At 35.3% G+C, this 20,829-nt stretch overlaps 1 protein-coding gene across 6 annotated transcripts in view; it reads left to right on the top strand.

Moving 5' to 3' along the window:
• SNX29 (sorting nexin 29) overlaps positions 1 to 20,829 on the top strand; it is a 112,226-nt gene that overhangs the window by 39,409 nt on the left and 51,988 nt on the right. For 4 of the 6 annotated variants that reach the window (XR_007510332.1, XM_049835411.1, XM_049835413.1 and 1 more), the window contains exons 14-15: positions 8,955 to 9,037; positions 13,220 to 13,326. Coding sequence is in view for 4 of the 6 variants with exons in the window: in XM_049835411.1 (XP_049691368.1) it covers positions 8,955 to 9,037; positions 13,220 to 13,326 (190 nt within the window). In the remaining 2 variants the exon portion in view is untranslated. Of the gene's footprint in view, positions 1 to 580; positions 6,706 to 8,954; positions 9,038 to 10,109; positions 10,207 to 13,219; positions 13,327 to 20,829 lie in introns of those variants that run through there. The other 2 variants (XR_007510333.1, XM_049835414.1) reach the window with 2 other exon arrangements.

Raw genomic sequence — 20,829 nt, 5'->3', positions numbered from 1 at the left:
GTTCATGTGATGTAGGGCAATTGAGACAATGCAAATACTTCATCATTAATATTCATGTTTCAGGTTATGGGAATTGTATAATCATATTTCTTTGACTCACTTCCCCCACAGTTTTAGAATTTGCAGTGACATATGCATGAATCAGATATTTGTCATGCACATACTTTTTAAAGAATAGCTAAGGAGCCTTTACAACAAGATCTAAAGAGATGCTCACTTAGACTAACTTACTATTTTTAAACAAGTTTATTTAATTTCTCTTATTGCTACATAGACTGGGTATGTTGTGTTGATTGTTCTTCTGAAAGTCAGCTTACCTTGTCATGTAATAAAAACAGTGATGGGAGCTGCTTAGGTACAACAAATTCTTGTATCACTGGTTATTTTGGACTTTGCATGCATTTCTTTAATGATTCATTGCAACTAATTTTCTAGCACATAAGAAACATTGCTTATAGTTATTTTGTAATATAGATTTTTCTTCTCAATTGTTTTGTTGGTTCACTTTGTAGACTGTAGGTGATGCTGCTGCAATAGTAAGAGTAGTAAAACTTTTTTAATAAATAATATTTTAAACCAGGAATTTGGGCAAGCTGAATAATTTGAAGAATTTGAAGTAACAAAAATTTTGGAAATATTTTGCAAGTGCTGCATAATACACTAGGTGAGTGAGAGGAAACTAAGTTTCAGATATTTTGTAATAGTGAAAATCTCACTGTTTATCTTGAAAACAATTGATCACATGATTAGAGTAAAAAAAATTCCTCAATTGTAATATTCTGAACATCTTAAGGCAAGGAAAATAATTCAGTAACAGTCTGACTATTGTAATTTGATGAACAAATGTGCTTCAGATTATGAGAGTTGATATTTATGTGTGTGTCCAAATGTCTTGCGAAGAATTTGATGTAAATATCTTCCTGAAGGCTCTGAAAACAGAAATTTTCGTGACACATCAGTCAGTGTTGAAATGATTACTTCTGGATATCTGCAGAATTGATTTATTTGGCTGGTCTCCTAGACTCTTTCTGAAAAGTCTCTGATCTAGACAAAATGCTAGCTTACTTAGAGAAGTTTTCCTGAGTTTCCTAAGTTGTCTTTGAAAAATGGAAAAATTCTTAGCTCATTTTAATTTCAAGTAGTAGTAATCTCATTCTTCCATGGGAAGTATTTGAATAACTCTTTCATAACAGTTATGATATTGTTTCAAAAGGAGCAGGCTCAGCATTCAACCTATCTACTAGCCTTCCAATAGAATAGACTAAATAGACTCTCTAGTATAATTTTGTAACTGTTTTTTTGTTGTGTTTTTTTTTTTTTTTTTTCCCCCTCGTCAAATTGCATGGACATATCATGCCAGTGGCTTCTTGGTAATGCTGAAGTTTTTTAATTGAGATTCTTTTTTCTGTATGGAATACTATTACTTCTCTTTGCGGGGCAAAGAAATTTATTGAAGTTGACTGTGAAATTGGATAATCTCAGACTGCATATTCTTAGACTATATTCAGAAATGTTGGATGAAAGCATTTTACAAAGGACAGGCTTTGTATCAAGAAAAGCAGTTAGAAAGAGAAGATGATAATGCACTGTGTAGGGAAAGGGGGGGTGAGAATTTGACTATACTTTATCTTACACTTATATGTACCTTCTGTTTACTGTACATTCTGTAACCTAATCTGCATCCTCTTATCTAGTGTCTGTATTATTTAAGCCACATTGCTTTTGGATTTGGCATTTTATATTAATCTGTTTTACAGCACTTCATTCAGAGCCATAGCGCTTCAGTGATGGGTGAAATGGTGTGTTGTGCATCTTGAAATGATTGCATCACTTAGCTTAACCAGCCTCTTAGAGGAAAAAAACATGTCTTGTCCCTGCTTGTGCAAACTACTTTGAATATTCCTATATTCAGTGATTGTTTTTCGTGCTTAGTTGGTGACATGTCACAAGTTACAAAAACATTTTATAAAAAGAGATGTGTTATTTCGTAAGATTAAGAACTTCCTCATACTTTTTCTCCACAAAGCCATTTTTTGCTTTTTCAGATGTGTTATCAGTGCTAAGATAGAGCCTTTTCATAATTTAGGTTTGAACATTGTCTATGTTATGAAGCTATCATGAGAATAGTTTTCAGTTTGTCATGTATATAGTGTTTGCCTTTCATGACTAGCAGTTATGTTTATCACATTATTCCTAGTCACAGTTTTTTCCAGAGATTTGTTTTATACTATAATCTCATTATATTGTATATAGTTCGACTTCCACTTCTATGAGTAATAGTTCTCATTTTTCTTATTTCATTTAGGGTATATATGATTACAATTAATTGTGACCTTGTGCCTCCTAACAGTAGGATCATAGGATAATTCAGGTTAGAAGGCATCTCTGGAAGTTATCTGGCCAACCTCTCTATATACATTCTACATATTCTTGCAGTACACTGTTTATTTCAATTCAGTCTCAAGATTCATGCATTTTTTTTATTACTTGAAGGTTTGGTACCTTTACAGTGTTTTAGAAAACACTAAGTTTTTATCAAGGCACAGATGCATTGGATTTTTGTTGTTGTTGTTGGGTTCGGGGCATTTTTTGTTTTGTTTTGTTTTGTTTTGTTTTGTAAGCCTGAATTTAGAAATAAGACATGTTTTAGGAGTAAGCTTCACAGAAAGCAGTTGTTAGTATCTGATGTTTGTGACAGAAACTTAATTACAGTATTCTTCAGGCCACTATAGTTGAGATATGTGAGAAACTACTCTTTTTCAAATTCTTTTCTTACCATGCTCACTTTACAGAAGCCTTAGAGGAATTTTCGTGTGGTTTTTCAAGAGGCAGTTGTGTGGTGATTTTGGGTTTTTTTTTTGGTGAGGGTTTTTTTGGTGTTTTTTTTGTTTGTTTGTTTGTTTGTTTTTCTTTAAGGTATAGGAAAGTAAGTCCTATAAGGCCTGCTCCTCTGCAACAAAAATCATAACTTAAAGATGTATTGTTCTTTAACCTTCTAATAAAATTTTTGGAAGTCAGCTTTTATAAAACACTTTCTTACTGGTGTTCATTTCTATTAAGAGCCAGAAATCTTATGACAAACATAAGATGCATCTAATTTGACTTGCATAGTAGACCTTAACTGTGCTTGGTGTATGTATACATGCTTCAGTAAGCATAACTACCTGTCACAGAAAATTTGTGGATGTTACTGGAAAATAACCAACCTCCTTCAACTCCCCTTGTCGTCCCGTGTCATCATGTCCTGTCCCCCCGATAGTTTTTAAAAAGGGCGAGATTTCACCTGTGGGGCCCTGGTCCTTCTCCAAGGATACAGGAGAGGGCCCGGCAGGCGAACTGATCCACTGCTGTGTGTCATATGAATAGCATCTCTCTTTGCACTGTCCTCCCTTTGATGTGAGAACATGCTGCTTGTTATCTTGTTACATTCATCCTCTTGATATGAGGGTCCTTAGGGAACAGTTGCTAATTTTCCTGGCATGAATTAACTTGATGGTTAGGATGTGCATTTATCAGTAATATTGCATGCTATCTTTTCATTCATTATATGCATAAAAGTCAGGTATATGTTTCCCAAAATGTGAACTTGTTTTATGCTGCTACAAAAAAATCATTCTTATGGTAGTTTTGATTGTCTTTTAGGCAGAGTTTTCTTAAATGCTAATTTGTAAATAATAAAATTGAGAGGAAGTGTAATTATTTTTGCTTCAAAATTAGGCAGGGAATTGAAGGGATTTGACAAATTTATTATATAATTGATCATTCCTTGTCATTCCAGATAGTTTTTAAAAAAATATAATAAATAAACAAGTTTGTTGTTGCTAAGGTGTTCTGTGGCTGTGTACCATTCATGGATATTTAAAGAAAATTTCTTTTCAGTAAAACAATATTTTGTTTCTGTATTACTATGATCAATGTCACTAAATATTGCCATTGAAAAGTAAATCCCTTACTATTAGTGTTTTATTTCGTAGTTTTGGCAAAAGGGATACTTTACACTGGTAATGCCAGTCAAGTATTGCTGTATAAACAAGCCCTGACCATATGCATACTCTTGAAAGAAATTTACTGAATGTTTTTCCTTTTTCTGACTTTGGTTTCAGTACAGGAGTTTAGAAGGATCCTTAAGATTTTTCATATAATTTGTGAATACATACTGTGGTTTCTGGTGAATTTTCAAGTATATCTGACAATAGAAATATTTACAATTTTAGGGATTTTTATGAGGTGGTATCTTCCATTTTAGAAAATTTTTAAAAGTCACTCATGTATCACCATTTAAGGTTTTGATACTTGCATTCCTCTTCTCTTTGCTTACAGTTGTTATTATGTACTGATTCATTACCATAATTAGTATTGTATTTTTCTGCTGGTTTTAAGCAAAGACACTGTTAATGGCTGAGAGTGGATACACATAATTTTTTAATATCCTCATTTATTTTCAGGAAAAGTACTAAAGCAAGAAGCTAACTTCAGAGTTTAATTGCGTCTTAAGTTATTTCACTGGGTAAAAGTGCTATAGAATGAAATACACGCTAAAAAAAGTCGATCCTTACCGCATTAGCTTATAAATACTTTGTTGGAACCTGGAAATATCTTTATCTGGTTTTCTTTGGAGAATAGTCACAAAACTATGGAGAAACTCCTATAGTTGCTTGAAAAAGCTTGAGATGGAATAAAATTTATTCTGCTGTTATAGATGTGTGGCATTTATAAGTTGCTGTATTTAAATGTGTTTGTATGTCTCTAATACTTTTGGAGAGATTTTGCAGATAAATCTGCTCTGTCAGAAATTAACTTTGTATTTGTCTTAAGGAAAAAAGAGTGGGGAAATGCATGTGTGTTTGTCTTGAAGACATAAAGCTTCAGAGATGTTCTGCTAATCTGATTCTTATGTGTACCCAAATAATAATAAATCATAAAGAGACCTGGGGAGGAGTTAAATTCTGATTTCATAGGATGCTTTAAATCCATTTTTTCTGTGTGTGATTGGATTTCAAACCTTAGTATTTTTTTCAGTGTAGCTCTTAATGTGCAGTTTTCTAGTTTTATAATCAAACAACCAAAGAAAAGTATGTCATATATCATTGTTCTGCATGTAATCACCAATGGTATAAAGCTTAATCAACAACACACACTAGACCTGTTCCATTTGAGCAAAAAGAGTAATCTGTAGGGATACTAGATTGTCATCCTCTATCACTGAGCTTATACAGGGTAAACCAACATATTATTACTCTGTCTTTCAGCTACTTATTAACATGGGAGAAGTGATCAAGCAGGGAAATTTCTTATAATTGACATTTTGGAGATGAGTGTGCTTTTAGTGGCATAGTTCTCTGCTTTCCCATGTATTTCAGCCTGATTTTTTTTTTCTGCTTTTTTTCCCCCTCTATCCCCTTCAACTTGTACTTACAGTCTTGTCATTTGTTCTTCAGCATGGAATGTGGAATTGTTTGGAGAACTTCAAAAGATGCTGAAAGCATTGTGTTTATCACTAGTCTCATAACAGTCCAACAGTTTTGCTTCAAGTTAAATGGTAAAGTTTGGAAAAGTTGCAGAAGTAAAGCTGGGGCCTTCACATAGAAGTATTTAACATCCTCAAGAACAAGTAGTACTGTTGGGTCAGAGCAAGAATTTCTGCAAATCTGACCATTAACTCCTATACAGGAGCTTCTCTTCCTATAAAGTAGTTGCTCTGAATATCTGATATAATGCCTCTTGAAGTCACTAAAGAGTTTCTAGTGAGTGCTTGCTGATTTTTTTTTTTTAAACATGCTCTGGTAAAAAGAGCTATATAAATTCATATATATGTCAGAATGGGCCCTCTTTGGAATCTAGCTAAATAGTAGTAATGAGAAAGAGATGTCAAAGTATGAGTAGCGAGGCTCAGGCTTCCGTAGTAAGATGAAAAGAGGCATATTAGGAAATTGTGACTGGCCCACAGTATGCTGGTTTGAATTTCAGTCTTGTATCAAAAACCTTAAGTGAATTAAAGTCTTTCTGAAGTTCATCTGTACTGTATCAATTTTAAGTCGATAGGCACAATAGTAAAAAAATTTTTTTTTAATGTGTTCTCAGTACAGACAGAAGGCACTGAGTCTATTCTCAAATGTAGAAATGAGATGGTGTATGATTAGTTCATGAGACTCCTTAAAACTCAATGTATTGTAATTGTATAGTTATTTCCATGCAGACATATTTACAGTTCTGGTGAGAAATCTTTTTGTCTAGCTGTCATATAATAAATTTTTTCATAAGCAAATTATTTAGACTTGTTTTAATATAGTATATAGAATTAAGTTGTGTTTCTGATTTTTTTTTTTTTCCTTCCCCCTTCCCCCTCCTTAATCTGAATATCAGTGTCCATCTCTGGTGGAAAAACTGACTTGTTGTTTGTAGTCTAGGAAATGAAAAATATCATAAAAAGCATAAAATCATCCAGGACTTTGTTAAAATTTGATAGCTGGGTAATCAATAGTTTCTTCTCAATTATTTAGCAACCTCCTACTAAAGGACTGAATAAAACTGAGGTTATGTAGTTCAGAAAACTGATTTGAAATCCATAGAAATATGAATATAGTACCAGTCTAGGGTTTTTATATGTAGATATGGCATTGCTCACAACAGCAGTTTATTTGTGTGTGTGTGTGTATATTTTTTTTGTGTGTGTGTGTATGTGTGTGTGTATATATATATTATGATAAGGACCATCAAATATATTTGCATGTATTTCTGGACACTTCTCATTCTTGAATAAATTCTCATAAATAAAATGCCTACTGTTTTGTGCATAATCTGTTTACAGCTATGATGGGTTGACCCTGGCTGAACACCAGGTGCCCACCAAAGCCGTTCTATAACTCCCCCATCCTCAGCTGGACAGGGGAGAGAAAAATATAACAAAAAGCTTGCGGGTCCAGATAAGGACAGGAGAGATCATTCACTAATTACTGTCATGGGCAAAACAGACTCAATTTGGGAAAAATTAACTCAATTTATTACAAATCAACCAGAGCAAGGTAATGAGAAATAAAACGAAATCTCAGAACACCTTCCCACCACCCCTCCCTTCTTCCCGGGCACGACTTCACTCCCGGATTTCTCCACCAAGCCCCCCCAGCGGCACAGGGGGACAGGGATGGGGTTTACGGTCATCACACGTTATTTTCTGCCGCTTCACCACCTCAGGGGGAGGGCTCATCACACTCTTCCTCTGCTCCAGCCTGGGGTCCCACCCACGGGAGACAGTCCTCCATGAACTCCTCCAACGTGGGCCATTCCCACGGGCTGCAGTTCTTCACGAACTGCTCCAGCATGGGTCCATTCCACGGTGTGCAGTCCTTCAGGAGCACACTGCTCCAGCGCGGGTCCCCCACGGGGTCACAAGTCCTGCCAGAAAACCTGCTCCGTGGGCTCCTCTCTCCACAGATCCGCAGGTCCTGCCAGGAGCCTGCTCCAGCGCGGGGTTCCCACGGGGTCACAGCCTCCTTCGGGAACCCACCTGCTCCAGCGTGGGGTCCTCCCTGGACTGCAGGGGGACAGCCTGCCTCACCAGGATCTTCCCCACGGGCTGCAGGGGAATCTCTGCTCCGGCGCCTCGAGCTTCTCCTCCCCCTCCTTCTTCACTGACCTTGGTGTCCGCAGGCTTGTTTCTCTTACATGTTCTCACTCCTCACTCCCGCGGCTGTTTCTGCCTGTCCCAACTTTTTTTCCTTCTTAAAAATGTCATCACAGAGGCGTTACCACTATCACTGATTGGCTCGGCCTTGGCTGGCGGCAGGTCCGTCTTAGAGCCAGCTGGTGTGGGCTCTCTCAAACACAGGGAAGCTTCCAGCAGCTTCTTACAGAAGCCACCCCTGTAACCCCCCCCCCCCGTTACCAAAACCTTGCCACACAAAACCGATACAACAGCTTTCTGTAATCTGTTACATAGCTATGGTTTCGTCGTTCCTGGAGCTTGTACCGCTCCACAGGCATATTTTTGACTTGTCCGTGTTCTCTTTTCTCTCTAACCAGTTGCAGGCTTCTTGTATGTGATGTCATGTGCTGCACCTGTGGCACCTATGGGCTTCTACCCTGATAGTTTCTTAAAGAAGAGTAAAAGTTGTCTGAATTCACTTTCTTGCAACACATTTTATTTATGTTTCTTTTGTATAAACACTTCTGTCATACTTGGTTAACTGAATGGGCTTAGACATTTACTTGAATTTTCAGACATGCAATTTGTCAGCTTTGTTTAAAATTCAGTCAGAATCCTTTTTATTTCCCCCCAGATATAAACTAAGGTGCTTAATGTTATTAGGTTGGTGCTATTATAGTACCTGGTTTGAGTACTTGTACTTTCCGAAGAAAAATGAGACAGACACAGGCACTGAAGTGTAACAGTCAAAGGGATAAACTTAATTTCTTGTCTTATGGTTTTCATTTAGGAATGGTGGGTGGATAACTTTTACCTTGAATAGTGTTGCTGAAGTGCTGGCATTTTCTTACAACGATAAAGTCTGTTTCTAAAGCTGAATTCTTATTTGCTTGACATTAAATACTTGGACAGCTAGTAAAATGATTGTCAAACTTTATACTGACCGTTGTGAATTTCCTTGTCTAGTATCCCATCCTCATTTTTTTAATTGACTGTTGATTTAGACTGTATCATTTTTCTGCCATCAGTGTAGCATGGTGTAGAAAATCTAAATTAAACAATTAGTGACTTTTTTTATTATGAGCAAATCGGTTTCACTGATGTGTTTATGTGGCCATGGAAAGCTAGTTTTCCTGGTACTCTGCTGTTGATGTATTATTTAATGTGCAAGTCATTATTTTTTTTCATCTTGAATGACACAGCTTAGATAAATCTTATTATTACAGATAGTGTGTTTGTTTCCATTGAAGGGGGCTTTCCTCTATTTTGAGAAAACAACAATATTTATTTATTCTCCCTTTTTTATCAACAGAGAAAATGAGGTGCTCAAAGTGCAGCTGAAGAAGTATGTGGGAGCTGTCCAGATGCTCAGAAGAGAAGGTCAAACAGTGGAAGGTAAGGATAAAGTGGAGGGGGAGGGGGGAAAATCCATGAACAAGGGTTGTTTCTGTATGCTACCACTGAGAGAGAGTTTATTGGAAGCATAGGTATGGTAACCAAATGATGGAAGTGACTCCTGGACTTGTGTAAAAACTGACAATGAAAGAATAACTGGTGAACAGGCATGTCTCTGTTTTACAAGAATCTGCTCCCCCCCCCCCAATTGATCCTGGAATGATCCTCTGTAGATAACCAGCCACCCAGTCCTGTGCAAGCCCTGGTCCAAAACCAACGTTTCGGCCACAGAAAACAATCGCAGTGTGGCTGGGGACATGGTTCATGCTTCCACATGCTACCCAGATGACATCAGCCCTCCCCCTGTTGGAAAATATCAGCATCTGAAAAAATGACAGTTCTGTTTCTATGAGAACTGTCCCTGATGTATCTCTGACTGGGCTATTTGCTGTTGTGTGAACAGTTTTGTAATGCAGATTGATATCAAACAAAAAGAATGTTATGTAATGGCATACTATCAAATCACTGCTGAGAAGAAACAATTAAGAAGTCTTTGCTTTCCTTGCCGAGTGTTACCAAAACAAATGAAATCTTTTACATGAAAGTGGGGTTAGCAAGAGGTCATTATAAGCCCTATTCACCTCTTCCAACCGTGGTAGAGTAATAGCTCCCGATAATGTATTTGATATCTTTTCCTTTTGAGAAAAAATACTGATGTAGATTTTTGTACTTATTTTTACAGAGTGTTTTCTGGTACATGAGGTGGTCTTCTTTTCAATAAGCAACTTTCCAGAAAAAGCAATCAGATGAAAATTTAATTTAAAAAATAATCTGTGAATTAATGTGATATTGAAACATAAGAATAATTATTTTGAGGAGAGAAAATTTAGTATCTCTAAGTTATAGTTAGTGTTGTTCTGGAGATCAGTATTTGCAGACTGTTTGAAATAGACTCTGTATTAAGGCCAGACATTTCATTTTCTTTGCTAGGTTGCTCTGACTCTAATGAACAGATTTTATATCTTAAAGATAATGAGTTAAATTATCAGCAGTGTTACCTGTTTTTCTTCAGTGGTCAGTGGTGATAGAAGTGTCCATGACAGGATGAATTGGAGTCTTGATTGTGTATCATCTTCTGGTGGGACCTGTATTTCCACTGACTACAGAAGGTATTTTGAGAGACGAGGTGGCTTTTCAGAAACCAGCACCATCTGTCTTTTTTTTTTAATTGTCAATATTGTGGTCATATAAGTGGCTCTATGAATGAATACTACATTAATTCTGCTCTTAAGGGCTAGTCACTATACCTATCTGTAGTTTAAAACCTTCATTCATCCTTAAAAGGATTTTTGTAAGTGAGAACATATGTTTTTACTTCCGACTTTGCTGGAGTGTAGTGATTCATATTAAGAATTATTCACAGAAACCATCGCTTAAGCTTCTTATAATAGCAGAAATTATCCTTCATTAGATACTGACAGTTTCCATGATGAGTGTAATTATAGGAAAAGAAAAAAAAATTTCCTAGGCTAGCTATATTCTGCCATGTTAAAATTATGCAAATTAGTAAGTGATAAGAATAGAAACTGAGTAGGATGGTCAGATTTTATAGATGAAAAAGGGGGATGGAACAGTACCAACATTTCTAAAAATGAATACATGTATGCTTTATGCTCAAAGGATATTTAATCAAGCCACAGTAATTTTCTGTAATATTTATCATTAGTGACCAGAATAAATTTCAGCTACATGCACTATTTGTGATAATTTTTCTTATATTCTAACTTCACATGTTGTATATTTATAAAACCAAATTTTTTTTTCTTACCTGCCATTGGAGATTTATGTGAAATTTTTAATAGTACTGGGGCTTCTGACTCAAAAAAGTACTTAAGCACATAAATAATCCCTGAGAACTAATATGTGTAGGTACACTTCAAAAAAAGAGTGAAACAAAAAAAAGTTTTTTCTTTTACCAGATTATAGAAACTATTGGACCCATGGTTTATATACATAACTTGCAGTATCTCATCATAGGCATTCATATTTTTCAGATGTGAGCCTTCATAACTAAGAATATATGCATTATTAGAAAGAGCTCTTTGTACTTTTCCATACAGATATCACTGTTGTAACTTGAGGCAAATTACTGAATTCCAATTGTGGAATTGTCCAATTGTGACTTGTCTTAAGTCAGTTTGCTCTTAATTAGCTTACATGCCTAAGAGGATTAGAGAGTATATTTACAAGACCTGTTTTATTACTGTGTTCTGAGATTGTGACAATTTTGTGAAGAAAATGGGATGAAGAAACCAGTGTTTTCTCTGCTTGTTCCATTTTAAGTTAAAATTCTTGTTGGTTTTTTATATGTTAATTTACACACTTGTAGGTTAAGGTTCTTGATTTCTAACTAGCCTTACATGTAGAGAGGGACATAGAGTTCTGATCTGTTTCAACCTGGAAAACACCCAGCTGTCCTCTTTTGCTTAATGTTAGGAAATTGTCTTCATCGAGCAGGCATAAACTGTTGCATACAACTAATTTCACTGCTGTCCTATGTTATCATGAGTAATTCAAGAATAATTAATCTTCTTCCAAACGGTATCCAAACAAAAGTCATAAATGTATTGTAGGTTTTAGAACACTATGTGTTTAGACTTTCTGTAAAACTATTTTGAGTCAAAATAAATTGAGCTTCTGCTGTTCTGCTATTTTTATGACTATAAATAGAGAAGAATCTACATGTTTGCTAAAATAATCAGATCAGATGCTACCGATTATGGCTTTTAAATAGTTTCCTAAAATAATAAATGAAACTCAGCATAATACTTTGCCTTGTGGTGACTTAAAAAAACAAAAAAACACTCAAAATGTTATTATAAATAAATTGCCCAGGAGTCAGAACTGTGTCAAGTTCAGAATATCATACCAGCTTTCAAAATGAGTGATCACTGACATAGACTGAGCAGCTTGATATTGGTAGTTAAATATTTAATAAGTAAGCATCCTAATTTCTCAGCTTACCAGCACGAGTTGGATGTGTACCATTTTTCAAACCTGCTTAGCTACAATAATATTATGTATATGAAAATGCTGATCTTAGAAGTTTCTGGCTGAAGAACTTCAAGCAAGATTTACAAGAAATAGCTCTTAAAATAGCATTCAAAATTCACTTAAAATAATAGTAAACTTCTGAATGTATATAGTCTTCCTTGAAGCAAAAATCAGTCCCCAGGTGCAAGAGTATTTAGTTAGATGAATTATGGTGTCTTCTCTCTACGTTATAGTGGTTGTATATATAGTTTAGATCTTGAAAAATGGTGAAAGCAATTGTTATACCTCTCTTTTATTAAGGCTTGTTTACTTTATATGTGCTAACTTGTTTTTTAAGAAATTCAGGATCTGTAAGGAAAAGTTGAACTGGACTTTGCGTAACTTGGAGGAGACTTACTTAGACAGGCCTTACAGTGATCATCAAATACATACATGATAGCTAGGAACAGGAATAGAATAAACTGTAGTTTTCATTTGCTGTGGATAAGAAAAGAAGTAATGGGCTTAAATGGCAGGTGAAGGAAGTTTGATTAGCTATCAAGAAAATCTTTCTGAGAAGAATACTTAAATAGATTGTGCAGGGAAGCATGAAATCTCTATTATTGGAGGTTTCTAGGAATAAATTAGATAATTAACTGTCAGGAATGAAATAACTACAGCTGATTCTGCTTTATGCAAAAATATGAAATACTAGATAAAGTATGGAATGTCCATTCTCAGCCCTATTTTCTGTAATTTCTATGATATATAAGTAGTCTGTGCAAGTAATATGAAATGTTTTAGAAGAGATGTACTAAAAAAAGACTTAAAAGAGAAGCATAGGTTTAGTTTTCAAAGGCTTTGGGTAGGAATTGCAGTTACTGCCTACATGTATTAGATAGCTGTAGACACAGAACAGCCAAAAGCTTTTAGTTTGCATTTTTTTCTGCTGAGAGTACCTGTCTAAATATTGCTCACAGGAAAGCTCCTGGCAGCATTTGTATTTTACTGCTTGAAATACTGTTTAATATTACATCCTGTTTTGATACTTCTAGTAAATGAGTTTTTTTAGAGCTATTACTTCTAAATGGGTTGTCTTAGATATTTATGTAATTTAACATTTTAATTTGAGGTATCTCTTTGTTTTAGTTCTGCCAAACATTTGGAGCACTGATGGTGAATTTACTATTCCAGAGCAAAAGCAAGTAGAAAACAACGAAGAACTAGCCAGCTCCTACGAAAGAAAATTGATTGAGGTAAAGTTTGTACTGCACAAATTTTATGAAATTGTAATTGTAACATAACATTTGAAGCTGTAAATAGTTTCTTTGCTGAGTTGTTATTTTTTCCACATTAGTGTAAAAGAAAAGTCTGATTTTTGCTTTAAAAATTAAAAAAAGAGAAAGATTTAATTTTCAGGCTTCTGTGGTTAAAATACAAATTTGTTCATTCAACTTCAAAGCATGTTGAAAGCAATTCAGATAATTAAAAACACTTTTCCTAACAAGGGTACACATTTATACTTTGATATTATGATGAAGGTTTTAATAAATAAACAAGTTCCTTAAGGTTATAACGGATGGTGGTGAAGTTGAAAGCATCACAGACAATAAGTTTCAGGTATTGTATAAGTTACAGTACATAATTACAGGTATTGCTGTTTTGACAGTTGAGCTTTAAAATAAGGACATAGTGAGAGCTGTAGCTTTTTCTGTGCTTTCATACTGTTTTCTGATTGCCAAACTGTGTTTCATTTTTGTATTGCTTTACCGTTTACCTTATTGAATACTGCCGTATGGAAATGGATGATGGAAGCTACTAGTTCTATTGATATAACCACTTTAGAAAAAGTTCTTAATGCAAGATTCACTTTTAAGACTAATGTAAAATTCATTAAAGAAAAAAAAAGAAAGATTAGGATTTCATCCTAAATTTAAATACAAATGATTTTCCAGGCAAAAGTAATGAAATTTATTATCTAATACCTATATCTGCTATTAAATAATAAATGAACATTTTTATAAAAAGTAAAACAATTCTCTATGTCTTTCTCTTGCCCAAAATACTCTGAAATTGGATACTCATATTAACTGATTAACATGAAGATGACTAAAAATGCAGGTCATGCATCAAAGAGATTAATACAGTTCTTCTAAAACATTCATACTTGGTTATCCTTTTCTCATAGGACCATGTGAAACTAATTCTCTCCCTAATGCATACCTTTTTTTGGGTTCTTCTGACTCCTTTCCTCTGTTCTGTACCTATCAAAAGAATATCTTAATTAAGAACACAGGTAAAATCTCTTTCAGCTTTAAAAGCATCCTCCTTAGTTCTACCAAGTTTGTTCTGCATGTTCAGGAGTTTGTTGCTAACACTTCTGAGTTTGTGGAAGACAGTGTTAGCGGTAGCACTGATGACACTGTAGTGGATGTAACCCCTGGAAAACCTTGTTGCAAATCACATCCAGAAGTCGTCTACATGAGTCTCGCTTACTAGCCTGTAACAATATCTTCACATAACTCAAAATAGGATGTAACCCCTGTAACAATCCAGATGTATTTACCAAAAGTCATAATTCCTTTTTCTCTCCACAAATGAGAGATGTGAAGTCTTTTATTTTCAAAGGTTATCCTGCGTTGTGTTCCAAATTGAGGACTGGGATAGAAACGACTCTTGAATGCTGTTCTGGCAGTTCCATTCAACTAGAATTGGGTCTGAAGAATGTTCAGACTGAAGCAGTTTCATTAACTCTTATTTTGTGCCTAATAGACTATTTCAACTGAAGACAAAGATTCCCTTGAATTTCTTGGTAGCTGAGTGGGATATTGAAGTCTCCCCACAGAGAAATGACTAGCTCTCAAGAGAATAAAAAGAATGGTTCTGCTGAGTAACTAGAGATTTTTTTTTCTGTTTTTTCCATTGGAAATTATTTTGTTCATAATAATATATGGAAAAAAATTTCAGTTACCATATTTATAAAAAAGTTTGTATTTATTGAAGTTCTTTAGTTGTGATCTGCAAATCGGTTGATTTAACCAAATCGATAAAGAAAAGTTGCACCTAAAGATTCTGAAGGAGAAAAGAAACTTAAAGAAACTTTTAACTGAATGTTATGCTTAAAACAGAGAAATTTTTGTAAAAATTTTGCATATTTTTTAAATGGTGTATTTCCTTACAAATAATAGTGAAACATCCATCTAGTTACCTCAGTTTCTTCTAAACCTCCGCTTTGAAGTTTGTTGGGATTTTGATAGGTCTTTGGATACCTCTAGCAATTCCCATGTTTTCCAGTGTCATATGCTTTGGGACTAAAATGCTATTTTGTTTTAGAAGAGAAAGTAGGTTGATTTATACAACTTTCAAGCCATGAATAATAAAGTGTGTTTGAAATCATTGTAAGATATGTTTTGGGCCATTGCTGTGCATTGTTAGCATAAGTTTGCTGTATGTAAGGTAAAAATATATTTAATTTGCTTTGTCCTGCTTATGTAAGGTTTGTCAGAGTAACATCACAAGTTTTCCTGTGTTGTACACTGAGGAAGAGACAAATTCTTGATAGATTGCATTGCAACTGAGCTCCAAATAAACGATTACTACAGACTTGCTAAGGATTTAAAATGAAGGAAAACAAACAAAAAAGCTTAAACAATTAGGGTTGGTGGTTTTTTTTTTTCCATCTTTAAAAGACTTGTGGTCAGATTGTTATCTGTAAGCTTCTCCAATTCATCTCTTCTTTCTCTTTGTGGCTGTAGACCAGTAATGAACTAGCAAACATATCTAATTAGAGAGAATATGACTTCAGCTTTCTTTGCAGTTTCATTCTTTGATAATTTTGTGCTCTATTTAAGAGTAATTTTAGTGGTGGGCTTTAACCTGCATTTCGTCAAAGTTAAATTGTAGGTTATGCTCATGATGCACTAAACTGTATTATGAGAGAGCTCTGTTAAAGACTCAATAAATGACACTGAATTTTCAGTTTCCTGGCATAGGCTATTCCTGTCAGACTAGGGAATGAGGAGACTAGCTCCTCTGCTGGAATAAGAGGCTTTTGATGCACTGAAACTTGTATCACAATATATTAATCCCTTATTGTTTTGCAGAAACATTCATTCTTACAGGAATATTGGAGACAAACCAAACAGTGTAAAAAAAAAAAATAAAATAATAAATCCTTTCCAACTCTCTAAAGCTTTCCTTGTAAAAGTCTGTGCAAGATACATTTCTAGGATTTGAAATTTTTCTACATAAATTAACTAGGAATTGCTCAGCTTTTAAAGTAAAGTTCCATAGAAACCAGTGGTTTGCCTTTTAACGAACTTGAAAATACTTTTGTACCTTTTCCTAAAGCTCATAGACAACTTTATATGTGGTAGGTGTCCTGTTGTATTTTTATGCCTGACAGATCGATGTCTGAGATTTGGTATGGGAGGCTGGGAAACTGTGTTTCTGACTTGAAAGTTGCATATGCTGATCACGTGAACTCAAGATGTGAATCACCTTGTTCAAATAAGTACACTCAGTAGATTGGAGTTGAGAGTTTATTTTGAATGTTAGATATTCATGAGATCTGACATCCATCAAAAAGGTTAAGTTTAATGTTTTCTAAATTCCTGACAAATTATGCAGCTCTTCTGAAAAGTTGAATTGTTTCAAACATTTGAAATATCTACAAAAGGTAATCTTTGATATTAAGCAAAGCTTTTACCATTCTGGAGAATTTAATTTTGCAAATTTTCATGCCTTTTGTTCTTTCTTGTTAAATAAGTAATTTGAAGTCAGTATAGAAAACACATCTTAAATTAGCAAATTGGTCAGCTCTTTTCTGTGGAATCACAAGCCTTTCTGTAGCTTTTGTCATTTAAACTATTACTGAAATACACTGAGATGTAATTTCATCTGGTCAGCGCACTTTGGGACAAAGGTAGACTTTTTTTGTGGTTCTTAAAAGAATTTGTCTTATTTCATAAGAATTGTGAAATATGTTTTTATATGTATGTATATTTATTTTCTCAGTAAGAATTTATGTTCAAATAATAATAAAAAAAACCTGATAAGCTGTTCACTTCCAAGGGTGCGCAATGCACAGTTTAAGTTACTAAGTGCAATAGCACTAGAAGCGTAGCAAGAACTATTTTTTATCCAACTCCTGAAATACAATACATAGTTCTCTGAATGATGTGTATATCATCTCTCTCATTGACAGACTAGTCCTGGCTGAATAAGATGAACAGTTTTGTTTTCTGAGGCAAGAACGATGTGCCCATGAATCACCACGCACTTAATCAGTGATCCACTTGTTAATGTGTGCACTGGTCAGGTTTTTTCTTTACAAACTAACTTATTTCTGAGTCACTGCTGTTTATATTCAGTTAATGGTAAATAACTGTGTTAAGCTGTCTCTTCTGCAAGTTCTACAAGGAAAAAACAGTATGGCATTTATGGCTATTTCTTTCCTTACCCGCTGTATTTTAACTGTTACAGGCAAGACTTCAGGAAGAGTTAGTATCTTTTGTTAAATCATGTACTTGGGGAAAACATGGTCAAAGTTCTTCAGGTTAAACACATGCTATGGTTTATGTTGCATCTTTGGTGGCAATATCAATTTAAGCAGGCAATCAATTGCTTGAATCCTGCTTCTATATCACAGGGCACCTACCCCACAGTTGTAATGGAAAAGTAGTTTCTATGTCCATGGTGCAAACTGGTTTGAGAACCTGGTTTGGTTTTAAAAATATTTTCAAGGTATTTTCATTCAGATCACTTTCCTCCCCTGATTGACAGTCCTGTAGATGGAAATGAATGAACATGAAGAGCAGGAATATTTTGTGATCACTGCTGAAGATTTCCTTATTGTACAACCCTGGACGCAGCAAACACCAAGGTGCATCTAAAGGATGGTAGCAACTGCTGAATATCTTTCCTAACTATGTTAATCTATCATGATTTATAGGAAAACCAGAAGGTTAGCAGTTAATATCTGTGGAATAGTAAAACCACAGACTGACATGACTTTAAGCAGCACTCTCCCAGGAGGGACTACTGGGGCCCAAAAGGTGTGGCTGATGGTATGGGAAGTTTTTTTATTGTTGCAGTCAAAACACGGCATATTGGAGGTAAAAATGAGAAAACTGTGATGAGCAAGAAAAGAAACATTTCTATTATGCTTTTGTGGTTCCACAGTCATTACTAAATACTGGACCTGTACACTGTCAGGTCAGCTGAGCTCATGAATTGGTTTGGATTAGGTATGGAACCACAATTGCATTTGCGTAGCTAAAATATAAAATAAAACTTGGGCCAGTCTGTGTTTTTGTTGTTTCTGTGCAAGTTATTGGAGGACATTTAATACCTGGTGTAGTGTAAAACCTGCTAGGTAAAAATCAGCCTGTCAGCAATTTTTGAAAAAAATTAAATAATCAAATTGATTTAGACTAGATAATGTTTTGTGGCCTGTGAAACTACTTTTTTTGAGTCCATGATTTTTAGTATGCAATAATAATATTAATTTAGTTCCAAGTCTTGTTCTCTTGAAAGTGGGCTATAGAATGTTTATGAAAAGTAGTCTCCTGATAGTAACTGTGTCTCTACTTCATTGCTTGTGTTGGATTATCCTTATGAATGCTGGTTGTACATTCAAAGTATTTTGTGTTAATTCATGAAGATAATCCTAGTAAAGGGATAATGAGCTGCAATTCAGAATAGCTGTCTCAGCACAGTAGATGAGGTGAAACCTTCCTCCAGGTGTGAAATGAGAAGTAAAAAGCAGCTAGGGAAAGATAATAATGGTGGTGTTTAGAGACTTGTTTAGATCTTTGTTGTTTAGATCTTTCATCTTGGGCTTTGGGTTTTGCTATGAGGATACATGGAAGGATGCAGCAGCTAGAGACATGCTAATTTTTATCCTTCTTGTTAACACTTATCAAACTCATTATCCTGTGTATCTGATTTTGCTTTTGCTGATTACTTTCCTTTTCCCTGGCCAGGCACAGGTCTTGCTAGAGTAGTGTTTTTCCTGTTCATTGTGTTAGTGCTTTTTTGTATGCCAGGATTAATGTAGGTAAACACTGTGTCGTGGTTTAAGCACAGCCAGCAACTAAGAACCATGCAGCCGCTCACTCACTTCCCCTCTCCCCTGGTGGGATGGGGGGGGGGGGAAGGTAAAACTTTTGGGTTGAGATAAGAACAGTTTAATAGAACAGAAAGGAAGAAACTAAAAATTATAATAATAACAATAATAAAATGACAATAATAATAAAAGGATTGGAATATACAAAACAAGTGAGGCACAGTGCAGTTGTTCAGCACTCACTGACCAATGCCCAGTTAGTTCCTGAGCAGCGATGTCCCCCAGGCCAGCTCTCCCAATTTATATACTGGGCATGACATCACATGGTATGGAATACCCCTTTGGCCACTTTGGGTCAGCTGTCCTGGCTATGTCCCCTCCCAACTTCTTATACCCCTCCAGCCTTCTTGCTGGCTGGGCATGAGAAGCTGAAAAATCTATGACTTAGCACTTAATGCTACTTAGCAACAACTGAAAACATCAGCGTGTTATCAATGTTCTTCTCATACTGAATCCAAAACATAGCACTATACCAGCTACTAGAAAGAAAATTAACTCTATCCCAGCCAAAACCAGGACAGTATCCACCCCTTATTCTATACCATTTACGTCATGCTCAGGTCCCATACTTTCCAATACAGCCTAATCAATCACCTTCACCTTTTCTGTCCTTTGAGATACATATATACACACACACACACTGGACCATCTCTTAAATGTATGTTGAGTTCATTTACTCCACAACTTTAGGCTCCGTTTGTCATACTAGTCTTAGTCTTTCTAGGCAGGAGGGGTGGTGCAAAATCTGCTCAGTCGGCAGAGCAGGGTCAGGCTTCAGTGCGGTGTGGTGAGCGGGTGACACTGGGTGCAGCAGGAGGATGGTATGTAGTGTTGGATTGTTGCTTGCTGAAGTCAGTTCTGGCTCCATCGCTACTGTGCTTTGCTCAGTTTTATCCCAGCTGAAATCAGGACACATTGGTAGTACTGTAATATTGCAAGCATTAATATGTAGTTCATTAAACATGCAGAGTTCCCAATGTATTTTGAGTTGAAAGCTACAGCTTATTTTCTTCTTGTTGGTTTTGATGAATTGTGACTTGTGGTTACCTTATATAGCTATAGTAAACAAACAAAAATCCACACCACAGAATTAAAAAAAACAACCCCCCCCCCCCCCCCGAAACAACTAAAACCCAACCCTATTCCTAAATGGCTCTTTCAGTCTGCCTTGAACAAAGTAACTTGCTTGCAGATGGAAATGTGAAGAATACAAAATGAAAGTTTTTAAAAAGAAAGCGATGACTAAGCATTTATGGCTGTATCAGTAGATTTGTCTGAACTGTCTGCCATTTTGAGTTTTACTGTTTTTCACTTGTAGAAAAATGAAATTATTACTATTTAGTAGGATACCTGCTCTTTTTTGAAGACCTTTGGCTTTATTTCTGTTGGAGAAAAATGTAAAAGAATGTTGATTTTTTAAAAAGGGCATCTTCTCATGGGAAAAATACACCCGTGCTTCCACTGAGAGCAAAAGGAAGTAACTTCCAGTTCTGCCTAGAGTTTCTTGGGAAATACATTGTTTTGCATTTTGTGACAGTTGGGGGAAAAAATGCCTATACCGGACAAAGTAATTAATTCAGATGTGGTTCATGTGAAAACTTTTATGAATTTTAGCTGCAAATTATATTTT

Source organism: Accipiter gentilis, chromosome 33, assembly GCF_929443795.1.
Source record: "Accipiter gentilis chromosome 33, bAccGen1.1, whole genome shotgun sequence".
Taxonomy (NCBI): domain Eukaryota; kingdom Metazoa; phylum Chordata; class Aves; order Accipitriformes; family Accipitridae; genus Astur; species Astur gentilis.
The sequence above is the reverse complement of the archived record's forward strand: the minus strand, read 5'-3'. Positions and strand labels throughout refer to the sequence as shown.